This window comes from Schistocerca nitens, chromosome 5 (genome assembly GCF_023898315.1).
Source record: "Schistocerca nitens isolate TAMUIC-IGC-003100 chromosome 5, iqSchNite1.1, whole genome shotgun sequence".
NCBI lineage: Eukaryota > Metazoa > Arthropoda > Insecta > Orthoptera > Acrididae > Schistocerca > Schistocerca nitens.
The window spans coordinates 169,545,984-169,567,056 of record NC_064618.1 but is presented as its reverse complement, the minus strand read 5'-3'; the positions used below and the strand labels follow the sequence as shown (position 1 = coordinate 169,567,056).

Here is a 21,073-nt window from a genome sequence, read left to right as displayed (position 1 = left end):
TCACATGTCAGTTCTAGTATAATATATTTGTCCAATGAATACCCGTTTATCATCTGCATTTCTACTTGGTGTTTTAATGGCCAGTAGTATAGTTCATATGATAATTGATCGAATTTAAAGGTTTAAAATGTTTTCAATCTACTCATTAATAGATATAATCTTACGTTTAAGATTTAACACAGTAAGACAAGTATTACAGTTAGAATAGGTACTGTAACTCACTGCGCGCAAATACCAGGACTTTATTCATCCAGTATTTGAAATGAGACCAGTTAGCGACTTGCAACAAACTTTTCACATAATTCCAAGCCTTTTCTCGGTGGCGTGCACACACTCGCACACAATAACGAAAGAAAAAGTTTTATCGCTTGCAACGTTATCGCTGCTCATGCAGTAAAATTTCGAAACCAAGCAATATTTTTTAATTTATTAGTTCTTTACTACTAATTCTGTTTGAATCCATTTTATGGACAATATCCACATACGCCGCTGACTGCACGAGCAAACTTTTATCATGGTACGACAACACACAGTGCAGGAGAGATGAAGTAAAACATTGAGATAGCTGAGAAGCTAGCTGTTTTATACATTGGACTTCGATTCTCTAAGCAGTCGACAGCAGGGAGGAGGGTTAGTCGTTTCTTTCAGAGATGGGAAAAGTTAGTTTGAGCTTAGCAGCAGCCACAATCTAATGATAAAATAATTAAAACTCTTCGAGTTACGACAAATTGTCGCGGTCTACTGCTATGCTGTTACCGATATGTCGTCTAAGAAGTGGTATTACTGAGCAAAAAAAAGGAAAGCTAATGTGAGGTATCAAATTTCTTTTTATGAACTGCGAGTGAACCCATGACAGTGCTTTGGCTGAAATGGAAAGCGACATCCTCGTAAACATAGTGACGAGAACTCTAACAATGTCACATTCGTTATTTACAATCTGTCATTTGCATCTCTCCGCTTTTTCTTCAAGATTAAAGTCGTACAACATCTTTACTATCCTCGCTTCATCCCTCCTGCCACCCTCCCCCTCACGGGGACGTAACTACTCTTACGTCCAGAAGAAGATAAATATTTATTGCCACTGTAAATGAAACAAAGTAATTACGCGTCTTGAGTGTTAATTAGAAATTAATCTTTTTCGGAAGTATTCAATACTTATTTAGACGACATTGCGGACAACTGCTTACCGTAAGGTGAACAAACAAGTCAAAGCTTAGGGAAGGGGGCGGGGAGGTGATATTGAGTAACTTGTGCGCAAATTTATTTTCAACTAACATGTATTGTATACGAATATTACGTAAGTTGCTGCCAATACTAGTCAAATTCTGTTTTGATGAGCTGCTGAAGAATTAGTGTTTCACTTTAACACCTTTAATCTGGCCACCGACTGTCAACATGTGAGGTAGGGTTCTTGCAAAAAATCTTATCTTAACCCTACCTTTGCGATTTGCGTTATAACGCTATAGAATTTGAAATCTTCAACAATGATCTTAATAAACAAATTATTTTTCATATACCTTACCAAATCTATCACTGTGATTGACTGTCCTTCTGAAGTACGTACACTAGATGTACCGAGTAATCAGGCTGACACTTCAAAACATTGTACAGTATACGGATAAGTGCAATTTGTTTCGTTCTTGTCCCGTTTGCATGTGGCTCAACACACACTGGTTGTCTCGCTAAGCGAAAAACACGGTGACGATAGCAGAATAAATTTATGCTTTTGAAACACTCCCCCTCAAGTTTAAGAGCTTTTCGCTAAATAAATGTTTCAGCCCTTCTAACTATTTCCATTTCTGTGCTCTAAGCATAGCTCTACATTTTCCAATCAAAAGAATCCATTAATATAAGGCCTAAATCTGTTACACTGCTATCAGTATGCATCTGAATTCCGTTAACAGGGACATGGTCGACCACTCCCTATTGTCCAACTGATGTAATGGCCCGAGTCCAACGACCTAGATGTCCGCATGGCGCTGAAATCTATACAGTCCTCCTCCTGCATTCTTTATGCCTCTCCATCGAATGAGACTTCACTAGGCTCCTAATACATCCAGCTGTAGTCAGCAATGGAGCCAAGAAAAAATAACAGAACTAGTAATTTTGCATTTTTTAGAAATGATGTCCACAATATGAGCGGTGTCGTCTGCAGACTAGACACACTTTACCAGAATACACCCAAAATATCGACGTCTTCAATTCGTTTTCTCCATAAACTATTTTGAAACTAACTCTTCATGCCATTTAACACAGTTCGTTCTCATAATCGAGCCCGAGAGACTAAACAAATTTCAAAATAAATTTTACTAATTTTATGTAGGAGGGCAAAGAGGTTTGTCTACTTCAGTATGTTTCGGTGAATACCATTCGTTGCTAGAGACACATCTAGATGATACTCCGTGTTCTATTACTTGTGTTTTTTACGATAAGGCACGCGAGCATTTCACGTTCTTTATGAAGACCCAGGAAAAGTGGAGATATCAGTAATTTTAACCAAGAGAGCGCGACAGCCATATCTAATACATGTAGGAAGAAACACACACACACACACACACACACACCGCGCGCGCGCGCGCGCGATTTTCCCTATGCCGTAACCGGTTTCAGCCAGCCAATGGACACAGAACGATTCTGTAACTGTTCTTTGTTTCCTCTTTCTCTAATGACAGTTGGAAGATGACCACTAACTGGTCGAAACCGGCTACGGCATTGCGAAATCCCCATGTGATGGGTCTTATAAAATTTGAGAAACAAATGGATATTGTCTGCCGATCACACAGTCACCATAAACAGTAAGTCATTTTTCCATATGAACCTTAATCTCAGGTTCTGAGCCATCTCGAGTTAAAAGTTGCAATTGCGGCTATAATTAGACATTACAGGTGATTTTTTAAGTTACCGTATCTCCGAAAGAACTACCCCACAGGTATACGAACGGGACTTTGACGAGACAGCAGGTTGGACCAACCCTATCTAATCCACGGAATGGGAGGGAAAACTGTTCCTCCTTGTTTCATTTCCAACACAACAGGTATTCAAGTTTTATTTCCTGATGTTATAAGAAAGCTAAATCCGGCATTTGGTTTTCGACGACCCTGTGCAAGTGTTGACTCATTATCTCTAGCTACAGTAGGTTTTCTTTTCACGTTTGAGATTCCGCTCTTCCGAAATACTGGCATCTGCAAATTAATTTTTGGTTCATTTGTCAAATCCCCGAAGTATTTTAGTTTAATCTGACATATTTAGGCGACCGAACAGTTTTTTTGGTCAATTTTGTCCGATACATTTCGCAACGATGTCATGAACGGTCTTCCTAAATGCTCAAGGCTCAGAATACAAATTAAACCCCTAGTTGGTCCTGTCATTCCGCATATGCAATTCTGAGAATGCTTTTCCTACATGAAGAAAATTAAGCGTAAGAGTTATCTGAAATGAAAGTTGAAATGATGATCCTCGTGAATCTTGCTTGGTGAGCAGTATCTCAAGCTCGAAAAAGAAAAGCAGGGTTCTACATTCAATAGAATCACTTCTAGTAAAGCACTATTTTGGTCGAAGCAACAAGAACGTATGGCCACGTAGAGGAAGATGTCTCGAGGGTGTTCCGTTGAGACAGTGAAGCACTGTTCAAGCATCCCTGGTGCGAGTGTGAAGAAGCGCCGTGACACTGTGTTCGATTAGCTTGTCTTTGACTTGTTGCAGCTGACTGAGCCACACGTTCGAGACATTTTAGGAACTCCTGAAATCTGATATTGAGCCGGTCCGTGGAAGAAACATCCAATGCCGTCGACGCCCGGGCTGTAGACGACTACGACAACCTGTACTCTCCGCTGCCACGCTGTGTAGCAAGCGTGAGATACCTGTAGATGTACACAAATTTCGCAAACCGCTGGACAGGCCATGGAAGACGTCTGCACATCACAGCTTCTTCAACGATGAAGTGAAGGAGAGCGTCGTCGTCGTCCGACCATCCGTTGCAACTTTCGAGTCGCATGGACATCGTACTTTGCAGTAGTGGCAATGGGCGAAGCCATGGGTGGGCTTTCGATCGCCATAAGTAGATCTTATGGTCGATGTTCGCACAGCCGGTGCTAGGTAGTGCGCTTTGGGCCGTAGGATTTTTTTTGTCAGATCTCTTCTTTTACGTCTTGCAATGAAAATCTAGTTTTTAGTGAGAAATGCCAAGATGCACTGTGCTTCAGAATCTGTAGAACCGACTGTACATGGCCGGGCAAGTCAGTTCAAAGGCTGGCGGAAGGCAACGATATAGAACCTCCTAGAACACCATGTCAAATAATACACTGCAGCATTTAGATTAACTCTCCTCACCTTTCACTCAACTGTGCCCTGTCAGGTGCGATTTCCAAGTTCAGCTCTTCCTTGAGAAACTTTTACTGTTTTGTATGTGGTTAATATTAACTATTTCGTCTTGTCTATTTTTACATACTTTCTCTCTCATATATGAGGACAACAATATTGAGAAAATTAATTTTCATCCTTTTTAAAATTTTATTGATCCTTTAAAGAACAGAACAGTAAACTCTGGTCTTCTTCCTGTTCTTGAATTCCCAAATGTCCTTATCCTGTCAACAAAGATCTGTGGTCCTAGTGTCAACAACGACTTTTCCTGAGATCCTTTTTGGTATTTTTCCCCATCGTACTTTGGTTTGTGGTGATTTCCTTTGATATTCATGACGCGTCCAATAATGTTATCGCAAATCCAATCTGAAACACATGACTGAGCGTACATTCCACTGAATCTGTTACTAGGGTTTCTTCCCATTCCCTTGCTAGCTGTCTCATACGCAAGACATACTTTGCTGTGCTCCACAATTAACGTTGATTTAGTGAGATACACTGTGCGCGCGTACCAACCCGAGATAAAACCTTACTCTCCCCAAATATCATCCACGATCTGCACAATCACACTAGCTCACATTATGGAAGACAGCATTAAAATTATCCACGTATTCTAAAACTTATGTAAATCGAAGAATGACAAGAGAAACTAAACCACGTTTCTAGAATGAAATTTTCACTCTACAGCGGAGTGTGCGCAGATATGAAACTCCCTGGCAGATTAAAACTGTGTGCCGGACGAGACTCGAACTCGGGACCCCTCAGGCTGTGGCTAAGCCATGTCTCCGCAATATCCTTTCTTCCAGGAGTGCTAGTTCTGCAACGTTCGCAGGAGAGCTTCTGTGAAGTTTGGAAGGTAGGAGACGAGGTACTGGCGGAGTTAAAGCTGTGAGGACGGGGCGTGAGTCGTGCCTGGGTAGCTCAGTTGGTAGAGCACTTGCCCGCGAAAGGCAAATGTCCCGAGTTCGAGTCTCGGTGCGGTACACAGTTTTAATCTGCCATGAAGTTTAAAACAGATTTGCCAGAATATGTGGCTAACTGACCAATTAAAAAAAAAAAAAGAGAGAGATGAGCTAGTCATCCTGAAACATCATAAACGTCGCCCTAAAATTGTAGGGAACTCATCTGACAGTTTAAAAAACTTTAAAAGTCGTACCACATTCGTTTTATTGTGAATGGAAATGAGGGCAAATGAGCAGCCGCCCTTTGGTCCTAAAATAAAACATATTCTAGTAAAATGTGGCGCAATGTGATCTGTAAGTACATTGGGTGGGGTGGGGGTGGGGGGCTGTCCCCTCGCCAGAGCAAGAAGCCTTGAATCATAGGGCTGGGGGCTGCACGACCAGTAAGACTTATACCTCAACCCGCCTCCGCCTGTGCGGATGGAGGTCGCGTTGTGGACTTTGCTAGTCGCAGTTTGTTGTCTGTCGCTTTCAGCCACTCTTCTTCCCGTCGACGCACGAGACTGTACCTAAACAGCGAGGCGAGCGTATGCAGGGGATACACTGAAGTATCTGAGGATCACGACATGCCTCCTTGGCTGCTATATCCGCCCTCTCATTCAGCGTAATACCCATTTGCCCTTACACACAGCTACCCATTTGCCCTTATACACAGCACGAAAATACCGCCTTCCCGAGCCTTTGTAGGTGGATGAGAGCGTCCTCAATACTCTCGACTACTTTACCTGCTGGCTGCACGCTGTTTAGAGAGTGAAGGGCATTCAGGACATGAGAACAGAGGAGGCGCTACAGCGTTCGTCTTTTGCACGCTGGTGTAGACTGCGTTACGAAACCACCTAAATGCAAAATTATATATTCGCGCATTTACTTACCCATGGGTATCTAATTAGACCTTGGGTGGAATAATTTCCTTGAAGTTTGATTTACTGGAGACACTACATAGTATTGTAATGCAAAGAGTGTCATTTAAAGACGGTAGAGAAGGAGTGCCGTGGTCGGCCGATCTGCCGTTTAGCAGAGGAGGGAAGCCTGTGCAGGCGGTCGGTGTCTGGTGGCCGCTCTGCACGTGGCTATAACGGTGAGACAAGTTCCCCGGCGGTGCAGCCCGGCTACCAGCGAGCGCCGCACCAAGGACACTGGAGTTTCACTCTCCACACACGCAGCTGGATGCCGGCGCATGGCTCGCCATATTGTCACCCCTTCCTTGCTGATAACTAACACTGAAACGCTTCTTTCGACCGGAGTTTCCGTGGCGTTGCGCGTGACAAATTACCTCACGTACTGCTCTGCAGATTTACTCAAACTTTTATTTTTTTTTGAATAAATACGGCAACTAGCCATTTTGTCACATTTTTATTTAAACTAATGTACGTTTTCGGCTTTCACCCATCTTCCATTAGCGTAATACGTATTTTAGCCTTCAGTCACTGCATAGTTACATCATCGACGCCAAATTCGACGCCGCAGCTGGCCTGCCCAAAATCATTTACTTAGCTACTACACTTCCCGAGTTATATATTTACGATGTATTGCTGTTCAAATGCACTTTCTACTATGCTTGTTATTCCGATTCTCGCCATTATGGATGTTCGCGCGCTCGCGAGCTCGGATACTCGTCTGTTTTCCGCAAAACAGAAGTAAAAAAAGAGTGTGCGCGTGTGTGCGCGCGCGCGCTATGTTGCCGAGTGACATCTTTGTTTACGTTCGAAAATACATCTGTGGTCAAAGATAACATTTTGCTCAGAAGTTCTGCACGACTGAAAAGAACAAATTGCTTAACACGAAGGTGCTGAGTCTCTAAGTGCATTAGTGACTGTTTAGGTTATGTGGAATATTATAAAAATCAAAATACAGTAGATTTTATATAGAAAAATTATTACTTTTTCCTTCTCTCTCTCTCTCTCTCTCTCTCTCTCTCTCTCTTAATAAAGACAGAACAGATTTACATTATGTAGAACTACGCAATGGACGGGCTCACAAGGGATTAGGTTTTTTTCACGGCTGCGCCTAACGATTAAGTGTATGACTAAGTTATGGAAATTCCTGAAGAAAATTTTGTTTCGTAGTTATGTTTGGTCGTTTAGAACGTCGTTTGGGGTTGCACATTTGAGAGAATAAATTTCGATCTCATAAGTAAGTTCATTATTTATTCCTGAATGGGCCAGGTGGGGTATTTTTAAGTTGTGAGCTGTGACCACATCAGAACCTGCATGCAAAATTTAATCTCCGATTACAGATGTTTTCAGTTGTAAACAAAGGTGTCAGTCGGCAACGTAACGGATACTTTGCTGTCTTTCTGCAAAATACAAGTAAACAAGTTTGTGCCACATCCACAAGATTGAGAATCGGAACAACAAGCACAGTAGAAAGTAAGTACACCTACACAGCAATACATCGTAAATATACTACTCGGGAAGCGTAATAAATAAACATAATTGTTATTTTGCACAGGGCAGTTGCAGCATCCAATTTGAGGTACTGACTGAAGAGACACCTGTATTAAGCTAACTGAAGACGGATTAAAGCCCAAAAAGCCTATTCGCTTACATAAAAATACAGAAGTCGATGGATGCTGTATTTATTAAAATAATATAATCCACATCCACGAAAATCAAAGACCATTATAATGGGTAAATAATGACACACTGTTATTGGAGGACTAATACCTCGCACTGCTGGGAAACTACTGTTAGGTTGGTCTCCAATCCCAAGACTGGTTTGATACAACTCCCATGCTGCTCTATCCTCAAGCCTGTTCATCTCCAAACAACTACTCTGTCTGCCTGAACCTACCTTTGTTTCCCGCTATGGTATAATTTCAAAGTTCAATCCTCATTTTGAAAGAGAACGTTCTACACATATGTGAAAACGTTTTCGGTTGAAGTCTATTTTAGGGAGGAACTTCATGATGACTTAAGATTTACCGGATGTTCCAAAACTGGACGAACTGTTTACGTAAAGCGATGGCAAAATTAATAAACAAAGTGTAATACCTTAAGTATCACTGTAACAGGAATTAAGTCAATGAATTAGTACCCATCGCCACTGAACGACAAAACGGAGTACTCCCAAACTATTTCCGGCATTTTTGCTCAGTGTTTTCACCGGAAAATTATGTCACTTTTTTCAAACACTGCATATACGTAAGAAAGTGATTTTTTTTACTTAAATTCCTTCTCCACTCGACGATTAGGGCCAGACAATATATACAAAATATTTTCTGGAATGTCGTAAATACAGTGAGATCACGATACGCGGTGGTCAGGAAAGTCTGAAACTTTTAAGGATGTTGCAGAGTACGTTAAACTGAGAAATAATTGTTAAAATTCGTTACCTTGCGCCGTATCCCCGAATTATTAGCATTGATGTTAGCAAGTCAGGCCGTTGCGCCCACAAATTCAAACGACCCGCCATGTACTACCACTGTTAGATGTTCCCAAAGCGTAGATGAAAGGTTCCCAAGCTTTTCCTCTGTCTAAGCACTTCGAAAGTCCTGGTCCTCAGATGGAACACCATCTACTCAGTGATTATTTCAATTTTAAATGGAAACTAATAACACAAAAATTATAAAATTTTTGAAATATAATTTTCGTCAAAATATTGGAAAATGCCATGTTAATATTTTTTGCGGAGCAGTTATTCACTTCCCGCGGAAAACCAGTGTTCCGTAGAACACCGTTTGGGAAACCCTGTCGTAGATGATAGCGCACGATACAGCTCAGCCTTTAGCTGGGGTTCACTTCTTACTACCGTCCCACGTCCAATCTTCGTGTCTCTCTTTTTCGGTTTTTCCGAAACCGAGCGAAGACTACGTCCGACGACACCATCTCTGGCGGTTTTCTTGAAATTGCGTGCTCAACGGCCTGATTGGCTAACTTTGGTACTAATTCTTTCTTAATAATTATTCTCAGCACAACTTACCCTAAAACATCCCTGAAAGCTTTTCAGACTGTTTCTAACCACCCTGTATGTTTAATACGCGAATGTATCTATGTTTCATTTCTGTTCCGGATCGACATGCACGCTTTACCGCCAGATATTTACGTAATGTATTTTATAGTCAATAATTATACATCCCGATGCACACTGGTTTACATTCGCCAGCATTTAGAGGCCACCTATCGTAGATCCCTATTGTAGCCAACTTTCACAAAAATCTCTCCAACGCACTCAAGTTTTTCTGTTGATTTCACCTAAACCGCAGACTTTTTCAAAATGTGTATTTTACCTTTCAAAGAATGTATTCTCGTCATCGTTTAAAAATGGTTCAAATGGTTCTGAGCACTATGGGACTCAACTGCTGAGGTCATTAGTCCCCTAGAACTTAGAACTAGTTAAACCTAACTAACCTAAGGACATCACAAACATCCATGCCCGAGGCAGGATTCGAACCTGCGACTGTAGCGGTCTTGCGGTTCCAGACTGCAGCGCCTTTAACCGCACGGCCACTTCGGCCGGCTCGTCATCGTTTAAAATATAATTTTTCCCCTGCGCCAAAAACCTTCCTCCTTTGTTATTACACTGGTTTCCAACTGATTTGCATTTCTTTTCAAAGACCGTAACATTCATTTCGTCTCAGTACCTTCTATGGCCTTGCACGCTCATTTTCCACGTAAACATGCATCGACAAGCACGCTGTATCGACTATGAAAAATCACTGAACATGAAGGTTACCAAGATAAGCAGGTCTGCAAAGGAAAAGCAATGCCCTCCTTCCCGGATGTGCCTCTAGCGTCACCGGAATCTCTCAAGAGGAACAAATATCTGACGGAAGCGATTACTGCACAGAGGTCGACGAAGGTCACACCCAAGGTGAGCGCTGGCTCTATCGGTTTTCGACTAAAGACACGGAAGTTTACAAACGAAGGGTGTGTGTCCATAGTTTCAATGCTATTTCAGCTGATGAATTTATCTGAATAAGCTGATACGGGTAAATGTCCCACGAGATACCTCCCCGTAACACAGTAACTGTCGCGCGCAAACTACCGCCGTTAGCGCGGTCTGCTGCACGCAGTCCGCCTTACTACCTACATTGACTTGGACGAACCATTGTGCAGCGACGGGAACAGAAGATCATGTGGGAACATGACGGCCAGAAAGCGGCATGCGCGTTACGTAAGTCGCGTCGGCTAGGCCCCTATTGATCCCAGGCCGGCCGCTCCGCCAAACACCAACTTTCTCCCTTAAGCCTGATATCGACTGGCCCCTACGTCACCTGTTTACCAAAACAATTCCGTTTCTCCTACAGCACTGCCAAAACGTTGACATTACGAGGGTAGTCATGGACGTTTTCGTTCAAAAGTAACACTCCTCATTCACATTTCACTTTACGCTGGATGTCCCTGCCGGAAGAAAGATAATAGGGTATTATCTCCAGTAGCATTTCTGACTAACTTCGTTAAATGTACGAGACTCACTGAACACTTTCTGGTTACCTTCTCGATTATTTCCCTTTTTTTTAGAAGATACTGTTAGATGCGGAAGCATAAACCAGCGTACTTCACAGGTATGTAATAAAGACTGTTAAAGTGCTTTTTTAAATATTTCTTTTTTTACACACATACTATGGATAGTAGTAGTAGTTTACCACCACAAAATAAACAAATAGTGATCTTGAAAGTTTGCGATTGCATTAGTCCTTTTCTACGTATACATGCTTCGACACGTTTTCCATCAACAATGGGTGACTTCACGGAGCCCTCGGTTGTGGCCGGCCGGAGTGGCCGAGCGATTCTAGGCGCTACAGTCAGGAACCGCGCGACAGCTACGGTCGCAGGTTCGAATCCTGCCTCGGACATGAATGTGTGTAATGTCCTTAGGTTAGTTAGGTTTAAGTAGTTCTAAGTTCTAGGGGACTGATGACCTCAGAAGTTAAGTTCCATAGTGCTCAGAGCCATTTGAACCATTTTGAACCTTGGTTGTGGAAGTCTGCATTTCGGCCCTTCAGGAACGCTCCACCTCAGAAGTTAGGTCGTTGGTATTCTGGAAATTGCTGCCACGTAGTAGTTTCTTCGTCCATGTAAGGTGTAAGAAGTCACAGGGTGCCGTGTCGATAGTACAAACATTCTCTCTGAAATCTCCCGTAAGCTCGAGAGTTCCCTGTTATGCTCCTGTTACAGTTTGCCCTCTTACCAGCATAATCTGTTAGGACTACAACACGGCAGTCCAAAAAACTCTCAGTCAGCTCCGTGTTCTTGCCTTAATGCGACAATCGCTGCCGACCGACCGCCGTCTCATCCTCTACCAATGAGCGTCACTGGATGCGGTATGAGGGGGGGGGGGGGGGGGGAGGCAGGCATGGGATCAGCAGGCCATCCTTCCCGGTCGTTGTGGGCTTTCTTGACGTTGGAGATGCTGCTTTTCACCGAAGTAACTCCTCAACGGGCATCACGAGGTCGAGTGCACTCCGTTCCCATTCTCCCCAAGACGCGCTAACCACTGAGCTACTGAGGTGAACTAACGACAATTTTGTCTTCGCCATTTTCCGTAGCGTTTCCACCGATTGCTTTGCTACTTTATCACGAGTACATGATAGACGCAGCTCTCTTCCGCTGTGGCTCTCCATCCGAACAGGTGTCGGAAGGGCCAACGGTACCGACCGACCGCCGTGTCATCCTCAGGACCGTAGGCGTCACCGGATGCGGAAACGGAGGGGCATGTGGTCAGCATGGTCAGCCTACCGCGCTCCCGGCCGTTATCAGTTTTCGTGACCGGCGCCGCTGTTTCTCACTCGTGTAGCTCCTCAACTGACCTCACAAGGGCTGTGTACTCCCTGTTTTCCAAAAGCCCTGGGCATACCCGGATGGTGACACATCCAAGTGCTAGCCGATCCAGACAGCACATTTCGGTGATCAGACGGGAACCGGTGTTACTGCTGTGGCATGGCCGTTGGTTCCATCGTACCTAGGCGACTAAAAACGTGACCTGGATTAAGCCGACACATTTCCACAGTTGCCCCGTTTGGGCGGGATTTTTGAAAGGGTGTGAGCAGTCGCGGAACCAAAGGTACGGTGACCTTTCTCAGTTTCAAAATGGTGAACAAGATGCTGATAACTGATCCGTAACTGCTTTTCACCTTTTTTCATTATTACCTCGTTTGCCATACACTGGTCTTCGAGCACCAAGGGCCCCAATTCCACAGCCACACTCCGAAAGCCACCATTCAGTGTGTGGAGGAGGATATTTTGTGTATCAGTGTCACTCCCGCCTTTTTCTGTTCCAGTCGCGAATGGACAGAGAGGACAGTGATTCCTGTTAAGTCTCAGTGTGGGCGTTCTGATTTAATATTCATGGGCCTTTCACGAGACGTACGTAGGAGGAAGAAATATAGTTGTTGACACTTCTAGGAACGTACGCTCTTGGAAGTCTAACGGTGGACCTTAACTTGATGCAGAACGCTTCTCCTATAGCGCCTGCCGCTAGAGGTAGCTGATCATCTCCGTGGCGCTTTCGAGCTTTCTAAATGAACCTGTGACGAAACGTTCTCCTCTTCTTGGATCTTTTCTCTTTCCTTTGTCAGTCCTATCTGGTACATATCCAATACTGACTAGCAGTATGTAAGTGTTGCTTGTTTTGCAAGCTACTTCCTTTGTTGATGGACTACATTTCTTGAAAATTCTTCTGAATCTGAATCGTAACCAGGTATCTGCCTTATCCCCAATTAATTTAATGTGGTCATTCCACTTATAATCGCTCTGTACGCATGGAAGTAACTGCTTCCATTAATTTCTCTTCAATTGTGTAATCAGGCAATATACGGTCTTCTCTCTTATGTATCCGCATTACGTCAAATTTGTTTACCTTGACGGTCAATTGCCACTCCCTGCAGCAAGTGTGTATGCTCTGCACGTCTTCCTGCAATTCGCTACAATTTTATAGAGGTGCTACTTCTTCGTATCAACAGCATCGTCTGCGAAAACCGTCATTTATACATACTGTTAAAAGTAACAGCCTTTTAACATTCCCCGGGGGCACGCCCGAAGTTACTTTTACGTCTTAAGACTTCTCTCCGTTCAAAATGACAAACTGTGTTCTACTTGCTAGTAACTCTTCGATTCAGTGGCACAGGTGGTCTGATATTCTGCACCCTCGTGTATTGTTCTCTAGGCGGCAATGCGGAACTGTATCGAAAACATTTCGAAAGTCAAGGTAGACGCCATCTGTCTGGGCGCCGGTATCTACTCATTTCTGAATCTCGTGGACGAACAGAGCGTGCTGGGTTTCACATGATTGTTTTCGGAAACCAAGTTGGTTCCTACGGAGAAGATTTTCGGTGTCCAGAATTGTCTTGATAGGCGAGCATAAAATGTGTTCCAGAATTCTTGAAAACGGAAATGATCTGGCTTTTCCAATAATCAGGAACACTTCGCTCCTCCAGGCACCTATGGTACACTGCTGCTAGAAGACAGGTACGTTCTTTCGTATACTTCGTGTAGAACCTAGTTGGTATCTTGTCAGATCCTGTGGCCTTTACTCTACAGAGTGGTTCCAATTGATGATGTATACCTTCGTCACTTATTTCGGCATCTGTAATTTTGTCGTCCGTGAGACGACTTAAAGGAGCAGGTGAAGTGTTATCTTCCTTTGGGGAAAAAAGGCGTTTGGTATTTTGGACTTCTCTGGGTCACTGTTTCAGTGCCATTACGGTTAAGGCGTATCTGAGCAGACTGATGGCTTCGATCAGTTCACCGATTTAATATAAGACCAAAATTTGTTAGGCTTTTCCATCAACTTGGAAGATAGTTTCCATTTGGTATTCACTGAACACTTCAGACATGAACAGCCCTCCTTACGCTCATTTTGGCTTCGTTTAATTTTTTTTCTCATGCTATTCATTTTTCTTCGCAGACAGATGGCATGCCACTTCGTCTTTCGTCATTCGTCATTCAGAACTGTTTCACCACACTGGAAACGACTGTGCCTGTATCTTAGGATTGTGCTTTGTTGCCGTACACTTCCACTAACTCAGCATAGATTGTTGCAGCGGTGTTCCCTTCAAACGCAGGAAACTATTTATTGCTTGATGCCCCGTTTTATCAACGGGCTGAGCCATTTTGAGTTTGACTATTCTAGCGATAGAGCGATTTCACTGTGTATCATATTCACCTGTGAAAACAGAAAATTACGTATATAACAGTTTTCCCCTGGTGATAGCTAAAATTATATGCCTACGACCTGCCATGTCATACTAGTAGCTATCTGAAGCTCTTCGCAGACGATGCAGTATTGCATAGAGAAGTAGTGTCGTTATGAAGTAGTTACGAAATGCTTTTCCACTTGCAGCTAATGTAAAGACTGGCAGCTGACACAAAATTAAAAATCTAATGTAATGCTAGTAAATAGACGAAAACACACGAAATCGTCTGAGTACAAGACCCGTAATAAATTACTGGATTCAGTCACAACTGTTTTGTATCCAAGAGTATCTCCTGACAGCGATTAGAGACTGTCTCCTGGCCTTTCTGTTGTTACTGTTCTATTATTTCTTCCCCTCTTGTGATGTTTTGAAAGTAGAACACCTGCTGTAACTAGGATATTAATTATAATATAAACAGTTTGTATTCCTTCATACAACATTTGTTAGCCTTCATACACTATCAAAGTGTTACATATAAATTAGTTTTGCAAGACGGCAAAACGTAAGAACGATTTCACGGAGGATAAAACTAGTACTTTTTATTATATCAACTCGTACGGAAAGGATATGGCAGACATGTTTACAGTAAGAACTCTTAGCGCGACCGCTACAGTCGCAGGTTCGAATACTGCCTCGGGCATGGATGTGTGTGATGTCCTTAGGTTAGTTAGGTTTAACTAGTTCTAAGTTCTAGGGGACTGATGACCTCAGCAGTTAAGTCCCATAGTGCTCAGAGCCATTTGAAGAACTCTGCAGCAGTTTAATTCACACACTGATGTTCTATGAAACTCTCGCACAGCTCATTCTTAAGTGTTGTTTATTGGTCTTTGAAGCTTACCTAGAGAGATTAACGATAGACAGGAGCGACCGTAGCTGAAATGGGGGAAAAATAATTCCGCCATATCATATACCCTCGACTTCACAGAGTACCGTGATGTGTACAAATAGTTCTGGAACAGAATGCCTAGCATAAAATGAAACAATGTGTCACGCATTCGTGACCGTGGACGGTACGTCGACCCATTTAAACATCAAGTCCAAATAGGACAGCCTATCGACGAATCTAGTACAGACTGCACGGGATAATACATTAGAAGTTGAACACGCCCACAGGTACAAATGTACAAACGGCAGAAACAGTTGTACTGCACATAGGTTTTACTTTGTTATGATTTGGCTTGGTAACAGCTAACGAAGTGTCATTGAGAAACAGGAGAGGTCAGTGTGCCGACGGAAAGAGACGGCAGCTTCCGGGCAGTTAATAGCAACCAACGACACTGCCTTAAACCACCTTACACACAAGCCCCCTTGTGATCGAGGTTTTGCATGTCTGTAGTACTCAGGAAGCAACAAGTAGATGAAATATCCTCTTTCTCTGCTCCGATAGCTTAATGGTAAGGCAGCTTTTAAAAAAATCCGGAAAAACATTTTCAAGTTCTGACCTAGCACAAAGTGTCCACTCGTTGTAAATCTGCAGCTTGAGTATGGTGGGCAGGAGGCGCTACGCAAGTACTGCGCGCCGAGTTGGGAATTTGGGTCGGACGGACACCGTGCTCGGATAGCCGAAGCAGTTAACGCATCCCTCGCGTAAAGCGGGAAATTGGGTTCGAGTCCCGGCCCGGCACAAATTCACTTATTACCACTATTTTCATTTCAGTGCCCAACAGCGACTAATGTCAGAATTGATTTCATTTCATGAATTCTGCTTTAGCTTCTCACTGACATTTCAATGTACTATTTACCACCATGGAACGTTACAGACTTCCAATGTCTGTTACTGATGTTACTAGAAATTATATTACGTGATTTTCAAAACCAAACACACCAGACATGACAATTCTAATTGATTTTATTTAGTTAAATATATTTGGAATAGTCATCCAACTTAGGCATTACATGCATGCTGCAACTACATCTTACAGTTAATTTTGTTCATCTCTACTTCAATCTAAGTGTTCTTTCGCGTGCTGAAATTCGTGACAGTGCTGTCATCGGTATGGAAAGCATTGAACTATGCATATGACTTATGTCCAATTCTAAGCCTGCGAAGGAGATGTATGACTGTCTACTAGGAATTCATGCTTCTCCTTGTGCACCGATTACAATATTTACAGTTACTATTACGACCAGATGTGACGTCCATGCCAACGACAATATTGGTCCAAATACTATTTACATTTACACACCTAAGTATTGCCGTAAGTGAAAGTAAGAGCCAGAAAAATACAATCAACCACGGAGTAGAAATTTGGACATTTTATTCATTACCAAGGTATTCATCCGAAGGTGACAATACGATGGCAAGAAATGGAGAGTACTCAGTACCCAACCGTGGTTTAAATTTTCAGCACAGAATCAGATACAGATCTGAAAGCTACATTTTTGTGCGTGTGAAAGAACATACAGTATTCTTATACTATAGTGCACCGTGCTCCCTTTAATGGAAGGAAACTTCGCACACAAGATAGAAGCATTTGACACAGTGACTGCATGTCCCATGGGTGTGTGAGGAGGGGGGGGGGGGAGATTACATAGGGCTTCACTCAGTTTGCTGCAAGCAAGTAGCACATAGTGTCGTTTACAGCAGTACTTAGTGAGTAGCGCGTGTTCTTGGTATTAACTACAGAAAGTTATGCTGCTGTTCCTAACAGACGCCTAGCGTGCCGTCAACAAAACGTTGTACGTTGTGAACTAGTCTAACGCGAACTTTTTGTTGTTATCACTAGCCGAGGCACCGCCAGCAAGCAAGCTACAAACTGCACTGGTCTAAACAGCAACGCCAGCTGTTTCGCTGGTCGCCACGTGTCTGTGGGCCTACTTACTCCCATCGATCCGCCCGGCTGTGAAATCAATAGGGCGAACAGATAAAGGCGGCGTCGTTTCGCGGTACGCAAGTTGCCCTTTAGATCGGCGGCCGCTCTTTTACTGTACAGCTCGGACAGGTGAGAGAAGAACGGCTCTCCTTTCGAAGCGCTCACGTGACGCCTGGTTCTGGCTTCAGACTTAACTCACCGACAGAGGCTCCTGCAAGTCCAGCGTGTGCCTCATCGCGGTGGCCGTCCCAGCGACACTACGTCACCTCCACTCCACCCTCTGTGCCGGCCCGCGAGAGGCGGTCGCCATGGAGACCGGCCGTGACGTCAGCGTCGATACGCAGACACGCCGCCTGCCGCCGACAAAATACGAGCGCGCCCGGTCGCGAAAGTGACACGGGAAGGGCATCCGACCTGTCCATTGATAACAAGATACTGCACACATGCTGTCAAGATCATGGGAGTCGGCGAGATGGAATTGCTGGAAATCAATACGAGCAACAATAGGGGTTTTTTGGTTCGCCTCGACGTAGACACATTGTTTCTTATCGCTAATCTTGTTTCAGCGACCAGTAATCGCCCCCCCCCCCCCTCCTCCTCTCCTTTACCATGCCACGATTCTTTAAATAATCGAACTACGTTTCTAAGAGAAGCTTGATTCTCACGCAACTGAATGTTAATGACGTATCTCCTGAGCCAGGCGTCATACAGCGATACAATTTTGCAAGTATATTGCCATTCCAAACCTCCAACGCCGACGAACAGTAGCATATGAATGGATGAAACACTCTGGATTTCAGAGTTACCAAATTGTGAAACAACTTACCACGCAACCGACTAAAATCTAGAAAACCAATCCGCGTCAACCATGGTCAACGCGCTCCGGGAATCTATAATCTAAGAGAGGAACGAAAAAAATATCAGTAAACATCCTCCCGTGGTCGTAAGTAGTTAGGTGAAACAGATCCACCATCCAAACCCCTGGGAGCCTACCAACCAAGAAAAACATGGATCACTCTCTACCGTATCAAAACAGACCACGCCGTGACCAAAGCAACGCTACACAAGTGGGGGGAGGGGGGGGGGGGAATTCATTGGTATCTAGAAAGACAATATCTGTACCAGTTAACTCGCTGGGGAGTCTGGTAAGCCGTTTGTAGGCCAATTGAAGAACTACGTGAATGAGAAGTAGCGACACCGATGATCACGAGAACTTACAGCGGCCGGGAGAGCTGTGCGCTGACCACATGCCCCTCTGTACCCGAATATGGTGACGACTGAGGATAGCACGGCGGCCGGTCGGTACCGCTGGGGCTTCACAAGGCCTGTTCTGACGATGTATCACACACACACACACAAACACACACAAAAACACACACACACACAAAAACACACACACACACACACACACACAAAAACACACACACACACACACACACAAAAACACACACACACACACACACACAAAAACACACACACACAAAAACACACACACACACACACACACAAAAACACACACACACACACACACACACACAAAAACACACACACACACACACACACACACACACACACACACACACACACACACACACACACACAAAAACACACACACACACACACACACACAAAAACACACACACACACACACACACACAAAAACACACACACACACACACACACACAAAAACACACACACACACACACACACACAAAAAACACACACACAAAAAACACACACACACACACACACAAAAACACACACACACACACACACACACAAAAACACACACACACACACACACACACACTTGTACTGTACTGATCCGTATCATTTTATCTTGTTTTGTATCAACTTAATTGAATCTACTGTTATATAATTGTGTAAGCCATACTCTAAGTGATTAAATACTAAATTTTCCAGTACATTCGTAGGTATATTTATATTCTAACAGTTATTGCGAATAGACTTAGCACTGAGAAGTAAAAATAAAAACTCATTGATGTGAAGTTTTGCGTAAAGTTTGTTGGAAGTCATTAAATGCTCTCGTTTGTCAATACTGGATCAATATAGTGTGTGTGACAATTATAGGTCCACGGACCGCAGAGAGAACAAATACGTCGGTATTACAGTATAGAAAACCAGATTATTCTTGGGAAAGTCTGATACTGAAGCAAAAACTGACATTCTTCAGGCACATCGTGAGCAAACATGATCCGCTAGAGAAGACGTTAACGCTGAGGAAGATCGGAGAAGAGGGTGGTATAGGATGAGATGGATCGATGACATCGCAGTGGTAATAGATTCCAACCTGGAAAGTCTGCGGGAGAAAGTGCAGGGGGGAGGATATTGGCGTGCCTTAGTTCGCGGGGTCACGGAAAGTCGGAATCGACTGAAGGAAGCACGGAAATGTATTTAAGTGTACAGGGCGAAAAAACACTTCTGATGGCAATGTATTGTTGAAAATACGTAGTTTGGGGAAAAGAAAGCATCTAACCAAGGCTGATACACAAATCCCTTTTTTTGCAAGTACGGAAAAAAAGCTTAGGAGAGCAATGAAAACTAGTACAATTCAACATTAATCACTGCTGTTCAAACGAAAGCAGAATTCCATTTTGAAAGGAAAAGAAACCGTTTCAGCTGTAAAATCCTTTTATTCTTGAGCATTACTGATTTGACAGCACTTATAGGTGCACCCTCAATTGCAGATTCGATTCAAGTCATAATATGCATAAAATGTATTACGGGAAAACGCAACGTTCACAGTCGGTAGCATGCAACATATTATCCACAAAAAAAGACTAATGTCCTGAAGGTAATAATTCCATTTATTGGCCGGATACTGCGAAACTGAAGTTTGATGAGACCTTGAACAATCTTAGAGTTCAACCCTGCAACAATGTGTGGCGTCTGTAGCCAGCTGGAGCAAGAAACAGGATGTACACAAAACAGAGCAGCAGGAATACTCTCACAGATTCGTCTGCCTGAGGGCAACTGTTACGAAAACGCCGAGAAAACTCAATTCCTGTTACCCACTGCGAAAAATTGTTTAAATTCCAACACCACCAACATACCACTCACGAACAAAGGCTAGAAGGGGTCTTACTTCCTATGCTCCAGTCCCGAATCTAAAGAGGAATAACGTTGATACGGTACAATAAGGAAACGTTAGCAGACTATGCCTCATTGGTAGAATACTGGAAAAATGAGACGTGTCACGTAACAAGGGTGTCGTCAACCGTCGCACTGGCCATCATTATGACATACTAAGATAACAAGCAGCGTGCCAGCCGCTGGTTTGGTCGTGGCCAAATCGCTGCATAGGTTACCCTATCTTCGAGGTACCGCAGGCACTGATAAAGTGCTACCGTGTGAAGCGTCTACCGTGAATGCTCGTTCCAGGGGAAAAGCTGACACCGGGTACCATCAGCGAGTTTATCTGCATAGACATGGCAGGAGCCATGTCAATTGTCACTGACTGTAACAGCGGCGTACAAGCTACAATGCAGCCAAGTCATTCCCAAACTTGTTAGAGGAAGGTTGCAACGCCACATGAATGTAACGAAATGCAGGACGACCTGCGAAGGGAGTAACACTGGTGCAAGGGCTGGCAGTGTAAGATGTCGTACACGTATGTAACTGTTCCATTAAGTTACTTCGAAAGAATGGCAATCCTAAAACACTTTAGAAAAACCTAAAGCAGAATGACCACATAAAGCAGACTATAGGTAAGAAATAGGTGTTAGGTTGAGATTCATTGGAAGAGTCTTGAGGAAATGTAATTCACCTACAAAACAAGTCG

The 21,073-nt window shown here is 43.5% G+C and overlaps 1 protein-coding gene across 6 annotated transcripts in view; it reads right to left on the bottom strand.

Moving 5' to 3' along the window:
• The window catches only part of LOC126259158 (hexokinase type 2), a 431,236-nt gene that overhangs the window by 98,059 nt on the left and 312,104 nt on the right, over positions 1 to 21,073 (bottom strand). The window contains exon 1 of one of the 6 annotated variants that reach the window (XM_049955705.1): positions 17,470 to 17,542. The exons of 4 other annotated variants lie outside the window; for them this stretch is intronic. In XM_049955705.1, coding sequence (XP_049811662.1) covers positions 17,470 to 17,505 — 36 coding nt within the window. In that variant the 5' untranslated portion in view covers positions 17,506 to 17,542. Of the gene's footprint in view, positions 1 to 17,279; positions 17,301 to 17,469; positions 17,543 to 21,073 lie in introns of those variants that run through there. One more of the 6 variants, XM_049955710.1, reaches the window with a different exon arrangement.